This window comes from Pseudopipra pipra, chromosome 5 (genome assembly GCF_036250125.1).
Source record: "Pseudopipra pipra isolate bDixPip1 chromosome 5, bDixPip1.hap1, whole genome shotgun sequence".
NCBI classification, from domain to species: domain Eukaryota; kingdom Metazoa; phylum Chordata; class Aves; order Passeriformes; family Pipridae; genus Pseudopipra; species Pseudopipra pipra.
The window spans coordinates 52918368-52939687 of record NC_087553.1 but is presented as its reverse complement, the minus strand read 5'-3'; the positions used below and the strand labels follow the sequence as shown (position 1 = coordinate 52939687).

The window sequence follows — 21320 nt, the reverse complement described above, 5'->3', positions numbered from 1 at the left end:
ATGTAATTTCTGTTGCTGAATCATCAGTCTTCCAAAAAACCATAATAATTTAATAGACTTTTTAATTAGTAAGCCCGTGAATTTAGTGACAAAACACTAAACCATGAGCGACTGTGTGATCTGGGGAATGTAAATATATGTAATGAGCTATCATGCAAGAAGCGGTGTGACGGCCTCTGAAGCATAAGGTCTACTAAAAAAGAAAAGACTCTCTGCAGAGCTATTTTTATGAGTTAATAAAAGAATGTTTGTTATTTTCATTTCTTATCCTGTACCCTTTACTGAAGGAACCTACAGAGCCCAAGAGTACAGGTTTTTCTTTATTATCCACGATTGATACATCTGACATGACTATACCTGGTGAATATAAAACAAAGTGATTTATCTCATAGGAGTTGATAAAAAGACCAGATCTTCTCACAAAGTTATACTGATACCGCCATGGTAGTTACTTATCAAGCAAAAGAATTCAACTTAATTTGGTATGCATCATCTCCCCAGAACACAGTTTTACCAAACCAATGAAGGCAGGAGATTTCATCAGGTTTTGCCAGGGCTTTCGTGGAGACATTTAAGTCTGGTCTAGTAGAACTGTCCATTAAAGCAGTCAGTTCAGGAGGCAGTTCCTGGGTTCCACGTCCAGCAGGCTCCTGCTGGTGCCTCCCACTCTTCTACACAGTCCGACTGTCAGTATTTGGCTCACAAAATGGCTCATCTATCATATTGCATCCTGGGCAGTGATGGCTAGGACCCAGACCCCTGCTTTTACCTCCTGACTCCCTTTGCCCTGCTCCTAGGGCTGTCTCACAGGGAGCATGCACCATGCCCACACTCGAACAAACACTCCTCAGCACAGCTTCTCCTTCATCGTAGCTGCAGGGCAGGGAGCAGCACCTGCATGCTCGACCTTGTCCATCCTTCCAGCAGATGGCTGCTGAACAAGGAGACAGAGTGAAGTTGCGGGGAAAGCCTCCAGTATACCTGGATCAAACTGGGGGGTAGCAGATGCAGCAGATGTTTAACAGAATAAGCAGAATTAGCTACCAATGTTAAAATCATTCTCTTGAGCCACAGCTGAGATAGTGCAGATCCTTGATCACTTTTTAGGGTAAGTGAAAAGTGAAAAGCAAAATACACCTGTATGTTATTATGGATATAAGCAACAAAATAATTTCCCATAAACTTTATGAGCAGTGACTTTGAAAATACAATCTCCCCAGTATTGAAATATTACAGAACATTTGAAATTAAAACATTAGATCTTGTTTGAGCAAGAAAGAGAATTACATTTTCTCACTACCTCTGAAAACAACGCCATTTTAATTTTAATTTCTGAGCCAAGCTAGAGGCATGAACATTTGAAGCAATAACTGCAAATTTCCAGGACTCGGGGTGGCAAACATGGCTTTTCAAATGACAACTGAAGTTTTGGCAATAGTAATGGGGAATGATAAACTAGGGGATTATCTCGAGTGGGGTGTTGAATCAGGCACAAAAAGGTAGCAATTTTAGTTTTAATAATATTAGTTCAATGTTCAACATGGGAGCAAAATAAAGAAATCATTACACTTTGCCATTGCTATTGAAGGAAGTATTGGTGCAAGTGCCAGACGAGCATCATCACTGTAGATTACTACTGAGATACACCAGATATTAAAAATTATCTGGAAAGGTCATAATTAATAATCCTGATGAACAACGAGTGGTGTGTGAGTCAGCATCAGCAGTGTGCCTTTGCAGCCATGAAGACAAACACTGTACTGGGCTACCTTAGCAAAAAAAGGAGTCAACAGGACAAGGGAAGTGACTGTTTCCCTCTATTGCACACCAGTGAGGTGACATCAAGAATGCAGAGTCCAGCCTTGATTTCTTCCCCAACCCAGTATGAGATGGATATTTACAAACTAAGGGCCACTGAGATGATCTGGGGGTTGGAGCACATGATGTACGAGGAGAGGCTGAGGCACTTGAGTATGCTGAAACTGAAGCTGAGAGGGTGAGGTTAGATGAAGTCTTTGCTCTGTAAAGGCAATCTACAGAGTAGAGCACAAGAAAAGGGCAAGAGGCAATGGTGACAAGTTGCAATAAAACATATAGCAGTTGGGTAAATGAAAAAATGCTTTCAAAACATTTCTGGAACACACTGCCCAGACTGCACCATCTCCTTCTTTGGAGATCTTCAATACTCTGCTAGACAAGGTCTGAGCAACCTGCTTCAGCTTTGAAGTTCGCTCTGCTTTGAGCTGGTGCTGGGACCACCTGATCTCCAAGGCCCCCTTTAAACCTAAATTGTACTGTGATTCTGTGATTCATGATGCTTCTCCCCAGGAAAAAGGAAATATGATTCACATTCTGCTTGCAAACAACAAAAATCAGAATCACAGAGTATTCTGAGTTAGAAGGGATCCACAAGGATCATCAAGTCCAGCTTTTAAGTAAATGAGCCATATAGGGGATTGACCCCATGACCTTTGAGCTAATCTCAAATACCTGGAGACCTAACAATTTGTATTAAAATCACACTTCCCTCAAGATCAGAATTGCAAGGACTTATAAGGTAATTGTGTAACAGCGTATCACATAATAAATGGCAGCATAGGCTGAACATAACACTCCTGAATGGTGAGACAAAGAACACTGATCTGACTGTCCCATACATTTACATAGTACATTCATTTTTTAAAAATGTTCAAAACCAGTTTTTGTAATTCCCAGAAGACTGTTTAGAATCTCTTGCTTTTAAAAAAATTCAGCTGTGGTTTTTTTTTTTCCCTAAACTAAATAACTTGTTTGTTGTGAACAAGAACAAAAATCCCAAGAGTAAAACTCAACAGAAAGAAATTTCACTGGGAAAAAAATCTTTGTGGTATCATTTGCCAGTTTTACGCGTGACCTTTCACACTTGGAATTTTCATGGACTACTATCAACCAGCCACATTAAAAAAAAATCAAAACAGAAAACAGCATTATGTCATTCCTTCTGCCAAAAACAATGCAGATAGACAAAGCATCAATAAAAATTAATCTTCCACCTCACTGACAGAAAATAACTGAAATTCATATTACTTGCTTTATGATTTGAAATAATATATGAATGACTAAACTTAGTGGTGCAGTTAAATATTGTCTAAATTATTTTTGCTCATCAATCAGTATATGACTGATTTAAGGAAACTGAACTTTTGCAGTACACTTGGTTTTTCTACACCAAAAATGGTTGGATTCACTTTTAGCATATGATACCATTTGAAAATATTCATGATATAAATTTTTTATTTCCATGACTCTTTTAATGAAAAATAGAATGAAATGTTAAGTAATTTTTAGGAATAGGACTAACTTCAGGATCCAGTTATTCCTGAAAAAATTGGATGCATCTGTAACAAGCACTTGCACCTTTCAGTTTTTTAACACTTTTGTTTATTGCCTGTATTTGTTTATGCAAATACAGGCAAAGTTAAAACTCAAAAAAATTAAATTAATGCTTGCAAATCCAGACTCTGTCTATGGCTTAAAGCAGAGCTCTTGAAAGCACTACAAAATCTTTTCAGTAACATTTATGACTTCATTATACACTTATCCAGAAGTCAAAATCTGATGATGACTCACAATAATTTCCAGTATGTGCAATTGCTTTATTATGAAACTTCACCTTCAGAAATTGGATAATTTTAGTAGGTTGGATTCTCTAGTTCCATTTTACTTTCATCTCACAGCACCATGCCAGTAAAGGAGTGTATTGACCCACTGCAGCTAATGTATGTGAAATTTCTTATTTGATATAGAGAATAACATCTGCTCAAACTCAGGTCAATGTACCAAGCCACATGCACTTTTCTTACCCATGGTGGACTAAACTCTATGGTTGCAGGATCAGAAATGTGCATGTTGGTCTATGCCTCAAAACCACAAGTCTGAGTTAGGTATAGTGGTTAAACATACAGTACCTGATATCACTTGCTGCAGGAATAAAATTAAGTAATTATAAATGAATGAGATGAAAACAAATATGCTCCAGTCTCTAGATTTCTGTGCCTCCAAAACACAATGTTAAAATCTGTAATTTTTCTTCATATTCAGGAAGACTGTCTTTTTATAAGTGAATTTGTGTATTCCCCTTATGCTATGAACCAATTACCTAGTTTTTCAGGAAAGCATCACATATTACACAGCTCTCAATACCATTGCTAGCCCTAGATTCTTGAGTACCTGATTTGCATAAGCATTCTGTTAAGAGTGCTGGGGACACACAGAGCCTGTGCAGAAGGGCGCCTGGTGAGGCAGCAGGAGCAGGGGCAGGATGTGTCTTGGACAGGAGGCTGCAGGAGCAGCAGGATGGTAGGCAAGGCCCACAGTGCTGAGCAGGGCTCGAATATAGGTCTGGATGGGGAGAAAGGCTTTGCCAACAGTGGAGTCACTAGGGCAAAGCATATGAATTCAGATGACTACACACAGGTATCTCACATATTAAGGGAGAGAAACAACAGGTCTGGATCTTCTGGCTTGCAGAGTCTGTGCTAATTTTCCACACAAAATATCCTTCAAGGGTGACCTGCAGCTACTGCAGCAGCTGCACAGCATATGGGTGCTCTGTGCAGCCTAGGGAAGAGCTCTATCCTCTCATATCCTAAACAAACCTCATTTGCTATTCTTTAAAGATTGTCCTCTGGTCACCTGGAATCCTGGAATCCCTGCAGTCTTCAAACTGCAATATTAAAAAATGGATCAATTTTGAACATGAAATACTGTATTGATTGATCTTATGCTTGAATTTTGCTATACAATCTGTGTGAGTTTTCATTATAAATCTCATTTTGAAAGGTTTATGGCTAACCTGTTTCAATTCCCTCTAGACTTAAAACTTGTTAGATATGTTTTACGCTGGGAGATAAAAACTGTCTTGAAAATGAGTGAGAGAAATAAAAAGAATGGTGTAATTTTCTGTAACAGGAAACACATTTTGGATCAAATTTATGAAAGAACTGGTATTTGACAGTCCTTATTTTTCATAGATTGGTATTTTTGAAACAGGAATTTAAATAATTTAAAATGTAAGAGTCTATGCACATCCTCAAGAAGCCACTTCCTACATGTTGGGTAAAAGATACCTATCACTTAGGGCAAAATTACCTTTTCAGTATTATTGAAAGTGCTTGACATACATAAGAACCTAAGAGACTAGTTGTGAATTTCGCAAAGTCCTTCTTTGATGAGGCAATGGCCATGCAAAATTTCAGGGTATATCTTTATTACTTATGCAAACGAGAGATTCAAAATGACTGAGGTTTTAGGAGAGTCAGGGTGGGACCTGGAAAGTATGCTCGAGTGCTCAGAAGCTAAGTGCAGAAGTTCATATGCAGTGTATAGATAGTTTCTTTTCTACCTAATGTGCTGTGCCTTGTTTCAGCCTTTTTGTCTGCTTTTCAGACTTGCTAGAACAGTAATACTCATACCTAACAATTTATTGGCTCAGCCTTCATCAAATAAGTCAGGTCTCAGGTTAAAGTTTTAAGGATGAGGACTTTCTCTTTCCAAAAGTAATAAATGTAAGACATGAAAACACTCTCCTATTGTAAAGTTCCTGCATCTTTTCAGATTCCATTTCCTACATTTTTACTTTAGCAATTGTTTAGGCATGTCGTGTGGTATACAGGCATATGAGGCTCTTAAAGTTATAACAATGAACATGAAAATATCAAAGTCAAATAAGTTCCTCAATAGACAGTTTTGCCTACCTGTATATGACCAATCAATCTCTTCAATCAATTTCCGCTGTTGTCTGTAGTATCCATACACCAAATCTGCAAAATAGTAATGAATTTACAATATTAAAACCAGAAGTCTAACAGGAACTTGAAGTGTTGATGACATGCCACTCTCCAACAAGACAATCACTCTTTTAATTACTGATGAATAATTTACTTTGTCCTTATCTTGGACCCCAAATGCTAAGTAGTGGCTAAACAGAATATAAATACCATCAATATTGTAGCATATAAAGGACATAAACAAAGCAAACAGAAGTGCTTTTCTATCCTTCCTTCCTTCGTTCCTTTGTTCCTTCCTTCCCTCCCTCCTTCCTTCCACCCCTATCTCATCACAACCATTCTTTCATTCTTCCCCTTTTAAAACTAATACAACTCCCCCATGAAGAAACTATGTTTTTTTATGTCCTTTGTCCTTTAGAAAAAACTATTCTAGATAACTATGAATTCAATGAGTTAAACTTTTGCTTCAATGTGGTCATGACTTTACATATTTTCTCTGACTTTGTACTGATACCATTTAAGGATAATGAAAGAAATGTTCTAAAATATAATTTCATTGTGGACTATCATCAGCATTATTGAAGGTCAAGTATGTGAAATTACTTATATCTCCATAAACTTTATGGAGACAGAATGTTAGACGCCAGATACTTTTAAATCATGTTATATTTTTCTAGAGAAAAAAATCTATCTGTATAAATTCTATTCTGACTACTGAATAACCTTGTTATTTTTATGCCAGGACAATTCTAGCAACACCAGTGATATGGACAAATAGACAACTATGCTCACTAATAATTATTAATATATGTAAATTGCAGATATATAGGTTTTTTGAGACTGTCACTTCAAGAGTCATAATGTTAACTAGCTTCATTACTGTTCTACAGAAGTACAATACAAAATTTAAGAAATAGTTGCATATAAGCATGTTGAGAACACATATGGATTGCTTCCTTGAGAATGTGCCATACAGTTCTCCCTACATTCTTCAATAAATAATTTAATGAAACAGTTTCATAACATCCACTTCTTTTTCTTTAATGCAGAAAGTATGTAGTCCTGATTACAGCATGTTAAATTATAATTGCTATTTGCAAGGTTACACGTTTATGTGTCTTACAATGACTTTCTGCTACCTATCTGAAGTCCATGTTTTATTAACTTCATCAGACTTCTGCCTCCTCCATGCACTTGCCCTTAAATGTTTTTCTCTTTTCATTCTCTCTCCCTGCCAAAAAAATACCCCTTGCAACAGTTCTCGACATTCACTTAGTGACTAAGATCAAACCTCACATATAAGTACCGGCACTGAAAAGGGATTTACATGCATCAGTGTTGTCTTTGGCCCACATTTCCAAGTCAATGTGCATTATGCCTGTTTCTTCAATTAATTATGGAAAAGAAAGCTGTGTAAGTTGTGATTCACAGGTGTTGATGTCTCCAGTTTCCTTCTTTATCCACTGTCCTAATTGTTACTTTGCACAATCAGTTGAGCATTCACATGCAAACTAAGCAGAGGCTGGGCGTGAGAGCTTCCCACCACTTTTTTAATTCCACGAGTTCTGATGGACACAGAGCGATAGTTTCAATGAACAAGAAAAAAAAGGGCAAGGTTCACTTTTTTGGTGCATTACACACTTATAGACTCAGTAAATCTCATGGAAAGTCTTTAAAAATTCCATGAGGTGTCAGGAGTTCATGCACCTTCTTTCCTCTGTTGTTCACCATATGCCCATAGCCTCTTCACAGCACACTCACAGCATGAACCTTCTTGTATCTGCACGGACTGTCAGTCTTGTCTCTTTACACTATAAATTTGTGACAAAACCAGGGAAGAAAAGCAAATTTCGTCTGGGAATGGACTGAAGATTCATAGCTAGCACGAAGCTAGCAGCAGAGGTAGCAGAGGAAAGTTCTGTGTGATTGTGGGAGGATGAGCCATTCAGCAATTGTTCCCTTGAGCTGCTTGTGTAAACTGCCCTGGGAAACTCAATCGTGCATTCTATTGCTGTGTAAACTGTCAGTGTTAACCAGCTGTAGAGACCAGCTGAAAGAAAATTATTTTATTTAATTTTTAAATTTTATTTTAGTTAAAAAATTGACATATTTACAAATTTTGCTGATGGTATATGACAGCAGGTACCTCTGCTTAAATATTGTATTTAAATTCCTTGCATTTAATTTAAATGAATATGATAATAGTAAGAACATCTTCACAAAAAAGAAGGCAAAATTGATGCCAAATTTGTGGTTTTTTATGTAAATCTATGATACTTACTAATCTGGATAAGCTTGAGAATCTGCATGACTCCTGTCATACTGACTGACATCTCCAGCCAGTGTCCGAAATAGTCTGAATTTTATTGAATGAGGTGCTGCTTTATAAAGCAAAAAATCCTTAATGTTCTCTCTTGTTTCCAGGAAGCTGTTGAACACATTTCCATAGATTGTTGATTTATTTATAGAATAGGGCAGCTGGGTTTCAGTATCATGTTTTAAACAGTTTTACAGTTATCTTTCTATGCCTGTTAAAGAGACATGCAAGATATCATTAAATGCTTTTGTCCCCCTTTTTCTACCCTCATTCAAAGACAAACTTTTCTATCTGAGGATGTGAGATTTGTTTCCTTTTATATTCTGTCCAAAGACTGTGCACCCCAGTGCCCAAGGCCCACAAAGTCAGGAATAATGTGACAAATCCTCTCCTGCTCATGACAGGTAGCAGGACCGACTGATTTGTGACAGAATCTGTCACATGTTCAGCCACAAACAGAGAAGATGATCTCTGGTTAAAGCATAGTACTAGGAGTAATAAGATCTTGTAGATATATTTTCCTGTTTAAAAGGTATAAATACTCAGGTTTTCTTCCTTCTGACATAAGTCTGATATTCCTTTTGCACTTACTGATCTTGCTTGAGTTGCTTTTGATTTTCCTCTGTGAATGAAACATTCTGATTCTCAATGCATAGTTATGCATAACTAAAGGTGAAAAATGAATAGCTTTAATGATTAACAGAAAGAATTGTCTATGAGGGAGATCCTCTTGATTTGATACTCTGTGCCAGGAAAATGAGTAAGAAAAGAGGAAATGGGACCTTAAACCTCTGAATTCTGTTTTGTCCTTTATGTCCTTTGTGCCACAGCAGTGTCAAGACATACCACCTGCGAGACTCAAGAGGAAAAGGAGACAACATCCTTATGGTTTTACCTCCACTCATCCTGAACTTGTGAGTTGCACCTTCAGTGGAGCTGGCATGTATGAGATTCTGACATCAGAATGACTTCCTTATGGGAACTGGGACACATTAAGTAATGTCAGTGTTTGTGGGATCTACAAACAGGGCACTGATGTTCTGCATGTACAGTATGGGTAGGCACTACGCATTGACATTACAAACACCATTTGGTCCTGGGAAGTCAGATATCATTCAATATTTTCCTCCTGTCCTAAAATCTAAACTGAGAGCAAAGAGGATAGATTCTAAAGCCTTAAGTGGATAATGGCAATGGCTACAGTCATGGAGATAAAGGCTGTGTTGGTATTAAAACCTATGGGAATTCCAATTTACATGAGCAAGATTCAGCTCATGGTTCTTAGGCCACAGAAGTGCACAGGAACTCTCGAGATACCAGCAAGGATGTGAGAAGTCACTGAAAAATGTGGTAATTTTCTCTTTGAGAAATACAGAAGCTCTTGTTTTAAACAAACTGTGTCTCATGAGATCTCTGCTATATACACTGATATAGCAGTGTATATTACTGACTGCAGAAAGAGGAAGCAAGGAATATCAGAAGCTTACACAAGTTTGGAAGTGATTTAAAAATCCGTGAAGGAGAAATCCACAAATACCTCTTAAACACAGTGACACCACCTTTGGCTCACTAAGTCCACTGATGAAATTGGAAGGATTATACTGGGAAATTCTCATTATATATTTGCCCTATTTTAATGCACTCTCCTAGGCAGTTGTTACTGGTTCTTGTCAGAGACAGGTTATCAGGCAGGCTTATTTGTAGTTTAAGATACATGCCTCTTCACTGGAAAAGAATTAGAAATTTAGAACAAACTGAAAGGGTATGACAGTAGCAATGCTTATACAAAGTACCTGAAAGAAAATCTGCACATGGCTAGTGGCTAAGAAGTAGGACACCAGACAAAGTTGCTGCAAAGAAGTCAAAGAGAGCAAGACGAACCATAAAAATGGCATAATAATAAATTCAAAAAAAGAAGTTACACATGATTAAAAAAAGAGATGCTTGGTGCTTTTCAAATACAAAAAGAATACAACTAAATAGATCAGGGAGTTTCATTACACATGTTCTGCTTCTGAGAACCTTAAACAGAGTTAAAACTGCACAAAATCACCTCTGATGATAAATGAATTGTTTCTTCAACAATTGTAATGTCCTTATTTTAGCCTCTTCCATTGACAGGAAGGTAACAGGATCCACTTCTATACCTTTCATCAATCTTATGATGGTGTAGCTTCATTGCCTCCAGTGAAATAACTCTTGGTTTATACCAATGGAGGCAATGAAAAGATTCAGAGCACAACCTGCTAGTAGCCCTAAAGTTCTAACAGACAGTAGCTATCCCTTTAACAGAATGATCTACATTTGCCTGAGTAAGGTCTCTCTTTTACAAATTTATTTAATTTTGTAATGCCATCTGTAAAATTCTTTAAAAACACAAAAATGCTTGAATAACCCACCTCTGCAGTTTCATATATTCTTTCTCCCTGAAAGTCGAAGTGTCTAAATCTTTTGTCCGGATGTGTCTGAGAACTCTCACACTCTTAGGGAAATTTAAAAATCCTTTTTTTTTTTTTCCCCACAGTTTCTTCTGTGTAGCCTTATTTCAGACAATGGTACGTGCTCAGGTGTATATAAAGAGAGTCAATTCCCTTCATTATGCTTGAGTGTAGGTTGCTCTTTCCAATACAGATTGACAAGTGAGACTTTTCCTGCACTAAATATAAAGCCAAAAAACCCTATTCTTACAATTTGGCAGTTGTTGTGTGTATTCACTAACATAAATTGTGTTGAAATCTTATTAAAAAAAAAAAAGAAAAAAGAAGAAGATTGATTTTTTTAATTTAAAAGTAGTTATTACTAAGCACCAGAGTATTAATAGGCACTCTGTTTACTTCACCTATCACAACTCTACAGTGAACAGTGCCATGAATTAAAAGTGTAATCCCCATAGCATCAGCTAAAGCTTATAAATCACATTTAACCACAATTTTCTAGTGCATTTGTATATGCAAATGTAACAAGGACTCCAATTTGAACCATTTAGGTTCCACCCCTCTGGAATTTTAAATGTCTGAGCATGCCAAGTGGAAACTGGGAGGGATACTATGGGGTACGATTCAATGTGCTTAAGTTATCTGCCGTCACCTTCACTGACTACAAGCAAAGTAATAGGAAAGGTTCACATTTAACTGGCTTTTGGAAAGTTTTTTAACAAAGCTTTACTATGTTTCTTCAATGTTTTCTGCTTGTTAATATTAAAAGCTACAGACCAGTAAAGCTCTACAGCTTTGGTAATATCTATCTAAAACTCCAGAGAACAGACCTTATGCAAGTAATCTCAAAGGAGCATTTACTGAAATAAATGCTTTTTTAGCACAGTACGGACTGTGAAGTCAAGTTGTCAGAAACTTTCCCTTTTGCAAACTATTTAAATAGTTTAAATAATCTTGTTGGCCCTAATGAACAGCCTTATACTAGATCCTATGAAGGTGCTGGCAGAGGGGTATTAAGAGAAATATATTCTTTAAAGGTGGAAGTCTTTAATTATTTTTTCCTTTCCCATTTATTTGATGCTGGAATTGCAAATTCTACTCAACCACTACTCCTCCAGTCATGTTACAGCAAGTTTCCTGAAAGGCGGCTCTTTAAATAACAATATCTTCTTTTGCTTCAGGGTGGTATTTACTTGAAATGTCTCAATGAAATTATTTTTCAATAACAGAGGGGAAGAGAGAGGTTGCCCTGGATGATTTTCTTATAAGTATTCAAATAAATCTAGGGATTATGCCACATACCTTTTATAGAACCGTACCAACATCATTCTACTCCCTTGAGGAAACTATACTCACAACATCAAGACTGAAAAATTCCAAAGGTCATCATGAACACTCAGTAACAACTGCACATCTATAAAATTATCTCCTCTGTTTCATACAAAATATATGAACATAATAAAAACAATACAACTAAAAACTTGTAAACATATCTAGAACCTGGTATTTTTTGACAAATACTAAAAATTATATTATATATATGCATCAGTATGTCCAGATAAATGTCTATCTATAAGGATTTGTCAAAAAGGGGTATAAAAATATATATACACATATATATTGCAAATTCTTATGATTACAACATGTTTTAAATCTCATGTTTACTCTCTTCCTTTAGCCATTTCTTTATTGCAACTCATTACATAAATATATCATTTGGAAAAGAAAACAGTGGCTCACGATTGCAGAGAAAAATGGCACTGGCATACTAGAAACACAAACCAAATTCAAAACAACACATCTAATTTATGCTTTTGTGTTCATTTTTTATTTTTTTTAAATAGTTTTCCTTTTTAATAGAAGAGCAGAATTATTAATATAGTGCCATAAGGGAGATCACAGAAAAAATAATCAGAATAATGCAATTACTTTAAAATTGATTCATCATACAGTATTTCACAATACACTGAGGTGAGGAGCCAAAATCTATGCTACCTGCTATCCTACAGGTCATCTGACTGTGGGACTAGAGAGTCACGTGGCCACTTACATTTTTTCCCACTCCACTCAGGTTCTCTTCACCACGAGCACAAGGCAGTACCTTCCCTCCTGTCGCTGCAGATGGCTTGTATTTGCCTCTCTCAAGGTGCTCTCAAGGACCAACTGCCCCATAGATACATATCTCCCCAGGCAGAGGAAGAAGTGAACCTGTCTCCTGATGTTCATAAAGTTTTCAAACCAGCAGGATGTAGTGAAAGGGAGAATCAGTCTCAGTAATACCTTACATGGAGCTAACACTACAAACGTATATTTTAAACTGTTCTGACAACGTTTAATTTTGAAAGGGTGCCTGAAAGATCAACTATTTTTTAAATTAGAAACACTTCTTAGATATGAAATAGGCTCCAGGCTGCTTCATGATATCCAGACCAAGAAATTCTCAGCAAACCCTAAAGCAGAATTTTAAGCATTCAAGAGACTTTCAGGTGAAGAACTGAGGTATCTGTGAAGTCAGGCAATTATTTCTCAGCATTTTCAGGACTTGGGTAATTTTGGGCTTGGCTGTCTGACTTCTGCCTAAGTGTCACTTTTCACTCTGACTCCTGCTGTATAAAATGACAAAAGCCTTTGGAAATTGTTGAATAGGCCGAATCATACCTGTTGGCTCTAAATACAGCTTAATACTAATAGAGATCTCACCATGATATATTTGGAATGTATATCAAATTTAACCTTTATGGCACAACCTAAAACCAGAAATGATTGCAAAAAGAAGTATGTGTCACATAGGTTCAATAAAAAATAAATTCTAATGCACTCAGCCAGAGTTTTTCCCAGGTCTTTGAGCTTTACTCAGAGACAGTGGCAGTGGGAAGGGGCTGACTGTTAGTTGGGAGTCTGGTGCTGTTGGATGGAGCTGAGGTTCCCATAATCCTTATCCAGATCTTACAGCTACCAGATTTCATAAAAAAAAAGGATATTGAATAAAATAAGGTCACTACTATTTTCTTCACATTGCTTTTCTTGACTTTAATTCTTTTCAGCAGCTTGTTATCTATACTGTATCTACCATTTCATATAGTTTTAATGTCAAATTCGGTTTCATGGTTTATATATGCCCAAGAGAGTAATATGAGGGAAATGGGAATCTCATCCTAGTCCTGAGCCAATCATCCACAAAACTGAAACTTCACAGACAACTTTGGAATTCAAATACTAATAATATTTGGAAGTACAGACCGAGACTTTTTGATCAGATATTTTGCATGATCTATACAGTCATGTATCTTGCTCCTTTGTATTCAATGAATATGTTCTTCATCTTGGAGGGAGAAGGTGAATCTGACTGGGAAGCCATATAAGGCCCATGTGAAGGCAGACAAAATACAAACCCATCATATAGGCATACAAACATCACCTACCCATCCTCCTAATGCCTACCTTATGTACATTTTACATAACAGTAATAGGAGACAGGATACAGATTTGTGATTTCAGAAAAAAAAAACAAAAAAACCAAACCAAAAAAACTCTACCACATTGTTTTGTTAGTTCATATTCTTTCAGCTCTAACCTCTGTTGAATTCTATCAGCAGACATAAACTAAGTTGAACAAGGTTTCACCCAAAATGTGGAAATAACAACCCCATAAGATGATAGATACATGGTTTAATCAATCACTGCAAACATGAAATTTCACCTTACTGCAATAATGATTTCCTCATGTAATCCAACCTTTCACTAAGGCAGTAAAAAGCCTTTTCCCAGGTCTCAGGTGGTGGTGGCACTCCACAAAAAGCCTTAATTTGTGCACTGAACCACAAAATGGAGGTTCTGACCTCTTGTTACTTCCAATCCTACACTGAATGTTTAACACAGTTTGAACTGAGAACCTTATTGCATCAATCCTCCTAGGACCAGATTAGTTCAATACAACTGAAAGGTCATACATGGTGGCAGTCAGCTGTCAACACTGCATAACGAACTGCAAATCGACTGTGACTTTCTAATAGTAAGAAATTAAATCTTTGAAATGAAAATCTGGAAGCCTGAGAATGTCACCATGATTCATAGGCAAATTTGTACTAAACACCGCAACATGAAGAAATTAATTACTATGTACCTAACTATTAAATTTGTTTTCATTTATTTGTAATGACTCATATACCAAGATTGAATTATTTTTATAGCCAATTAATAAAGTAATGAATTGTTCCATCAATTAAGAGCAACCAGAATCAGAAAAACATTATCTAAAAATGCATAGTGAGTTAATGTTATAAGCATGCCTGAATCTTGTAATTAGATTTCAAGGCACCTAAAGCATCTTGTGAAGTCATTCCTACATTGGGAATCCACCTACCTAAACTCTTTGCTGGTTCAGATCTTAACTCCCAGCAGAACTAAGGGATTTGGACTCTTCAGTGATGAAGAATTAATTCCAGAAAGAGATTTTAACACTGAACTCATATTCCAGGCTCCCAAAATCCTCAAAGCCCTTGATAAACACATCCTGTCCTCAGTCTAGGTGTAGAGCAATAAAACCCTGGGTAAAGGCATTAATTAGCAGCTTGTGAAGTGTGTCTGCCTGTCTCCTTCTCTCTTACGAATATTTATATAAAGGTTTTATGGTATGGGGAAAAACTTCAATAGGTGGGATACAGAGTGTCTTCTGTGAATATCCTTTGGGCACATAATTGGGGCATTTTGTCCTAGGGCCATTTAGACACTTCTGCCATTGTGTTAAGGAGGAAGCCTGACTTACATATCATGCCTAGTATTGCAGAGTTATGAATAGGGGATGGTCAGAAAGTTTCCAACTGACTTTATACCAGAACAAGGTGTGAGTCCCAATAATATATACCACAGAATCACAGAATATGCTGAGTTGGAAGAGACTCACAAGGATCACTGAGTCCAATTCCTGACCCTGCACAGGACCATACCCAAGAGTCACACCATATGTCTGAGACTATTGTTCAAACACTTCTTGAACTCTGTTGGTGCTGCGACCACTTCCCTGGGGAGACTGTTCAAGCACCAAACCACCCTCCGGGTGAAGAACCTCATTCTATTATCCAACCTAAACCTTCCCTGACACAACTTCAGGCCATTCCCTCAGGTCCTGTCACTGGTCACCACAGAGAAGAGATCAGTGCCTGCCCCTCCTCCTCCCCTCAGGACAACTGCAATGAGGTCTCCACTCAGTCTCCTCGAGGATGAACAGACCAAGTGATCTCAGCCGCTACTCATACAGCTTCTCCTCAAGGCCCTTCACCATCTCCTTTGGATGCTATCTAATAGCTTAATATCTTTCTCATATTGTGGTGCTCAACACTGCACACAATACTCAAGGTGAGGCTACCCCAGTGCAGAGAAGAGCAGGGCAATCACCTCCCTCAACTGGCTGGCAACACTTTGCCTGATACCCCCCAGGACACAGTTGGCCCTCCTGGCTGCCAGGGCACTGCTGACTCATATTCAACTTGCCACTGACCAGGACCCCCAGGTCCCTTTCTACAGCACTGCTGTCCAGCATCTCATTCCCCAGTTTGTACAGACATCCAGGGTTGTCCCACCCCAGGTGCAGAATCTGGCACCTTCCCTTGCTGAACTTTATATGGTTGGTGATTGCCCAGTCCTCTAATTTGTTGAAGTCTCTCTGCAGGGCCTCCCTGACCAGCACTGATGGACCCCAGCACCTGCAAAAAAGTTTCCAATTACGCCAACCTTGGAGCCACTCATAGACCTGATGGATCTGCCTATTCCTATAAATTTTATTCCTCATTACCAGAAGAATTGAGGAAATCACTATCTGTGCTTCCGAACCATCCACCAATCCTCACAGGGTTCTGAAGTTTCTTTTGGTTGCCCTCAGACTTCTCTTTGTTATTTCTTCACTGCCAGTTTAAACAACCAATAGCAGATACTAATCAGAAAAGGGTCTTAATAAACTGGAGAGTTTTATAAATATAAATATACATACATATATACTATATGCATATGTATTTATATGTGGCTATATCACAGAGAAGCAAATTGAAAAGGAAATGCAAAGAAAAGCAAATTGAATTCCTAAGGGGTGGCAAGATGCAATAACCAGCACAATGTAACAAACCAGTAACACTTTAATGACCACATCTAAAATGGCCAAATGGCCCAAGAGGACAAAGCTTAGAGAAATACTGCAGGTGCAAATCTGAAAAGCACCTCTTGAACACAAACAAGCCAAAGCCTTTCTGCACAGCTGACAGCTCACCCAGTGAACAGCAGATGAGCCATTAAAGAGTGATGACTGCGCCATAATTCAAGCTGACATTCAAGGGACAGCAAGGGTGGCAAATTAGTACACTGACACCAACTTTTAGCAATTAAAATGCACAAGTTTTTTTTTAAGTTCCCTAAAATAAAAATACTTCCAGTTTAGATAGCAATGCCACTTTTCAGAAGTCTTCAAAATGTCTAGTAGTTTTCCAGAAAAGGAAAAAGATCCAAGAGAATATGGCAAAATGTTGCAATGCATTGATGATTCAGTTAATTAGATTGGGTAAAACTATGGTTTCAAGGAAGTTTGAAGAGCTATAACAATCAAGGCAAACATGTAACAATGCCAAATGATGTTTAGCTTTGACAGGCATAGCAGCAAAAACTAATTTAAAAAAAAAGGCACTGAAAAAAACTCTTACTTTTACTTTGTCGGGTTTTCAATTAACTTTAGCAGCTGATAGAAAAGACCAGGGCATCCCTGGACATCTAAATCAAGTTCTTAATTCAGTGTACAGTTGGAGTTCAAGCAGAAATTTGGAAATGTGTGAGAAATAGAGAAGAAAAAATATTATTGCCCCTTAACACAAATCACCAGTGTGGCTTCATCTGGAAAACTGCATTCTGTGCTGATCTTGCCTTTTCGAAAACAATTAAGCACAATAACATGGGTGAGAAGGAACACTGATGAAAGTGATCTGGGAAAAGTTCCAAGTAAGGCGAGACAGAAAACGTTAAGAATGCTTATTTTGTAAAGAAAACAAACATAAAGAATAATGAATGTTGCTAAGATGAAGACTGGGAACTTTTGTTCCCCTCTCTTTGGAAGAACAAGAACACCCGGGGGCATGAATGCGAAAGCTGAAAGGAAGAAAATCAGTAAAAGGATACACTTTTTTCACATCTGCCTAGGCAATTATCACTGCAAGAAACTGCTCAGGAAAACAGCTAAATGAAGATTGAAATAGCTATAAAGATATCAAGACTATTTAGAGTTATCACAATACATGTAGAAAGGTACCTGGCATAGATGAGATGAATGAGAAAAGACTGGGGAATATTTCACTTCTACCTGCTGTGGGATTTCATGCCCATTCTTCTGAAACATCTGCACTGGCCTCTGTTGGACAATACTAAATTTAGGGATGACCCAACATGGCTATTCCCACTATTTGCATACCATACCACGGTGTTTAAAACAGTGGCAGTACTTGTCCTAGATGAAATGCAACTTCTATTAAAACTAAAAATAAATGTTACTTCCTGTTCTGTGATAGACACTCTACTTGCATCCAGGCAAGCAAAAAAGTTAACTTCGAGAAGTTGGCTGGAGCAAGTGATATGACTGACTCTTCCCTTGCTTCAGTTGACAAGAATGTGTCCATAGATGCTTTTTATAGCAATGTCTCCCTTAAGACTCTGAAATTCTGTCAGGGAAGCAAAACATGACTGAGAACTAATATATCTAATAAATGGAAAAATCTCAGATCCATCATTTGCAGCTACCTCATAGAACTGGGGATTACATTACTCTTACTTTTGTGTTGCAACATCCATCTTGTTCAAAGAGTAAATGCAGGTTTTAGCCAGCACTGTATTTTACTGCCAACAGGTTAGCAAAAGCATATAGAGCTTTCGGAAAACTCCATAAAAGAGTTTGGTGTAATAAACACCTGAAGAAAAGTACAAAGATCAGTGTTTACAGAGCCATTGTACTGTCTACTCTCTTATATGGGTCTGAATCATGGGTCATTTACCGCCACCACTTGCGACTCTTAGAATGCGTCCATCAGGCCTCCGTAAAATCCTAAACATCCACTGGACTCATTGTGTGATTAATGTGTCTGTTCTTGAACAGGCAGCAGTTTCAAGTATTGAGGCCATGTTGCTGAGAACACAGCTGTGTTGGGCAGGGCACGTCTCAAGGATGAAGGACCACCACCTCCCTAAGATCATGCTCTATGGTGAACTTGCCACCGGCTGCTGCAAGAGAGGAGCCTCGAAGAGGAGATACAAGGACTCCCTGAAACAACATCTCAGCTTTGGCCATATTGATCATCATCATTGGTCTACTCTGGCCTCCAATCAGGAGACATGGAGACACACTATACATAACACTGCTGCTTTTGAGAACGCACGCAGAATCATTCTTGAGGAGAAAAGACAACGCAGAAAGAACTGTGTCTTGCCAATACCACCCAAGGAGACATTCCGCTGTGCCTTTTGCAACCAGACTTGTCTATCTCGTATTGGCCTTTTTAGCCACCAGCATGCTTGTAGCAAGCGTGGATAGAATCCTTCTCAAATCTTCATTCGTGAAGCCTAGCCATGATGATGATTTTATTGCCTTTGTAAGAGAATAGGATTGAGCGGATTTTGGCCTAACCAACACTGCAGAGTACACTTTATGTTGTGGGCAGTGGTATTTTCAAATGGCCCAGTTCTGTGACTCCTCACTGTACAGTTCACCCTCAAATCCCAACTACTCTAGAAAGGCTTATTTAGGTGACTACTGCTATCATTAATATTGCTTTATTCCTCCAGACAGTTCCTAGACATTCTGCTTTATCCAACTGTCTTTGACCTGGAGAACCAGGAGAATAGTCTGATCTCGCCATTGGTCCTTTTGCCTCCTGTAAAGACACTTGAGATACTCCTTAACAGTACACCTTTGCCTATGCTCTTATCTTTTGTTGCAACTTGTAAGGAAATCCTTGCTGCAATTGTCCACTCCCATGGAGAAAGACAACTTAAATGTCCAGTAAAACTCCCAGACATTACAGTACTTGACTGTTTTTCCTCCATCTGGATGAGATTATGTTGTTGCTTGCACTGTGATCACCCATCCGTCAATGCTCCTCTTCCTTACGCCTTGAGCAGTTACCATATTTCCCATTATAGTTTTAATGTCCAAACATCTCCACTAGTGAACATACACAGGGCACAGTAGGTCTTACGAAAATAATTCTGGGAACTTACAGCTCTTAAATTCAGTTAGGGGCGAGTACCAGCTATTCTTGCTGTGTTAATTCAGAGCTCTGCATTGAAAGATCTGCCTCTTCCCACTGGAAAGCTGTTGGGTAATGCCATTTTCAAGGAAGGCCAGGAAATGTAGTTACAATGCTCTCTAAATGCAGCTTTGTGCAGCAATTTAGCAAATTCATTTAGCTAACAGTGGTATAAAATGTTCAACTAGCACTAGATGGATACTGCAAAAAACCTGTGCTTAAGCTATAGCCAGTGAACTGTTTATTTTCTTACATTATTGTATTTATTATTTTTAACCTTGTCATCCTTATCATCATCAAAAGCAAGCCATCCCTAATACAAATCTACCATTAAACTGTGGAAATATCCTGCAGCAAATTAATTAAGATATGGAGCAGAAGGATCTTTTACTTTCCCTAGCTGAAACAGATAAAGCTGAGACAGGTATTATTCAATCTTGCAAATTAAACTTCTACTGAATAGCCAAATAAACACGGTTTGCCTATTGCTACTCCTCATAATGTTTGCACTGTAATTTCATTTAAATGCAGGAAAAAAATCCAAATGAAGATGCTATGTATGATTTATTTTGGTAAAGGTAAAAGAGGAATATTGTTTCAATTACTTTATTCTTACCAGGGCTGTGAGCTGCACCAGCAGAACAATTTTGCCCAAGGAAAAATGAGTTGGAGGACTAGACTTGAATTCTTTTTGTGTCCAGTGATGGCAGATGTACAACTCTGACTTACCATGCTTGCTCAAGCCGCTCTGTGTCTTGCCTTTCAGGTGTGCTGGCCATTCCTGCCCAGGCAAGACTCCCATCATACCCAGGAAGGCAGTGAGGACTGAAGCTGCTAAATTCCCAGTCCTATAGAAGCTTGGTATGAATTCACTCGGCTCCCAGTGCTGTAGGCAGGTAATGAGCCGAGATGACTATGGTGTTTTCATGCTTCTACATGTCCAAGTAGAGATTGTAAATAACTGAAGGATTTTTTTTTCCCCTTTGTTTCAGGGATGTATCCATTCTTCATCTAACTGTTAAATTTTTATGCCCCTTTACAGATGAATGATGTATTTTGATTGTAGCAGGTGACCAGCATTCAGTTCTTTCAAAGAGAAACCCTTAAAAAACAAAGTCCAGCTCTGATTAAGTCGACTATCTGAATTCAAAGCATGTCTTGACTGCTTTCCATGAAAACAACTGATCCTTTTCATGGGTTAAGGCCATTGTAACTTCCTCTACACATTGAACAGATTACCATGGACACAATTCAGACTCCTTCCATTCACAAGGTCCCTGAAAATTTACATAAATCCGCAGAGAAAACAGGCAGTCAAGCTTTCACTTTCATGAATATTGTGATGAAACTTTCAAACAACACATACTCTTGTCTCCTAAAATACAGTTTACAGTAAAAAACTGCAAATTAATTAAACAGAAAGGAAAGAATATTTTAGATAACTGTTTAAAATGGTCTTTTAAAGTAAATAAACACTACCTAACTACCTTAGGCTAATTAGCTGCAAAATCAAAATAGTTTGGAAATA

At 37.9% G+C, this 21320-nt stretch overlaps 1 protein-coding gene across 6 annotated transcripts in view; it reads right to left on the bottom strand.

The window, feature by feature from the left end:
* PTPRZ1 (protein tyrosine phosphatase receptor type Z1) overlaps positions 1 to 20609 on the bottom strand; it is a 110082-nt gene extending 89473 nt beyond the window's left edge. For 5 of the 6 annotated variants that reach the window (XM_064656114.1, XM_064656116.1, XM_064656115.1 and 2 more), the window contains exons 1-2: positions 20522 to 20609; positions 5736 to 5801 (exon numbers count right to left, since the gene is read on the bottom strand). In XM_064656114.1, coding sequence (XP_064512184.1) covers positions 5736 to 5801; positions 20522 to 20597 — 142 coding nt within the window. In that variant the 5' untranslated portion in view covers positions 20598 to 20609. Of the gene's footprint in view, positions 1 to 3842; positions 3876 to 5735; positions 5802 to 20521 lie in introns of those variants that run through there. The other variant, XM_064656118.1, reaches the window with a different exon arrangement.
* Positions 20610 to 21320: the final 711 nt, after the last annotated feature.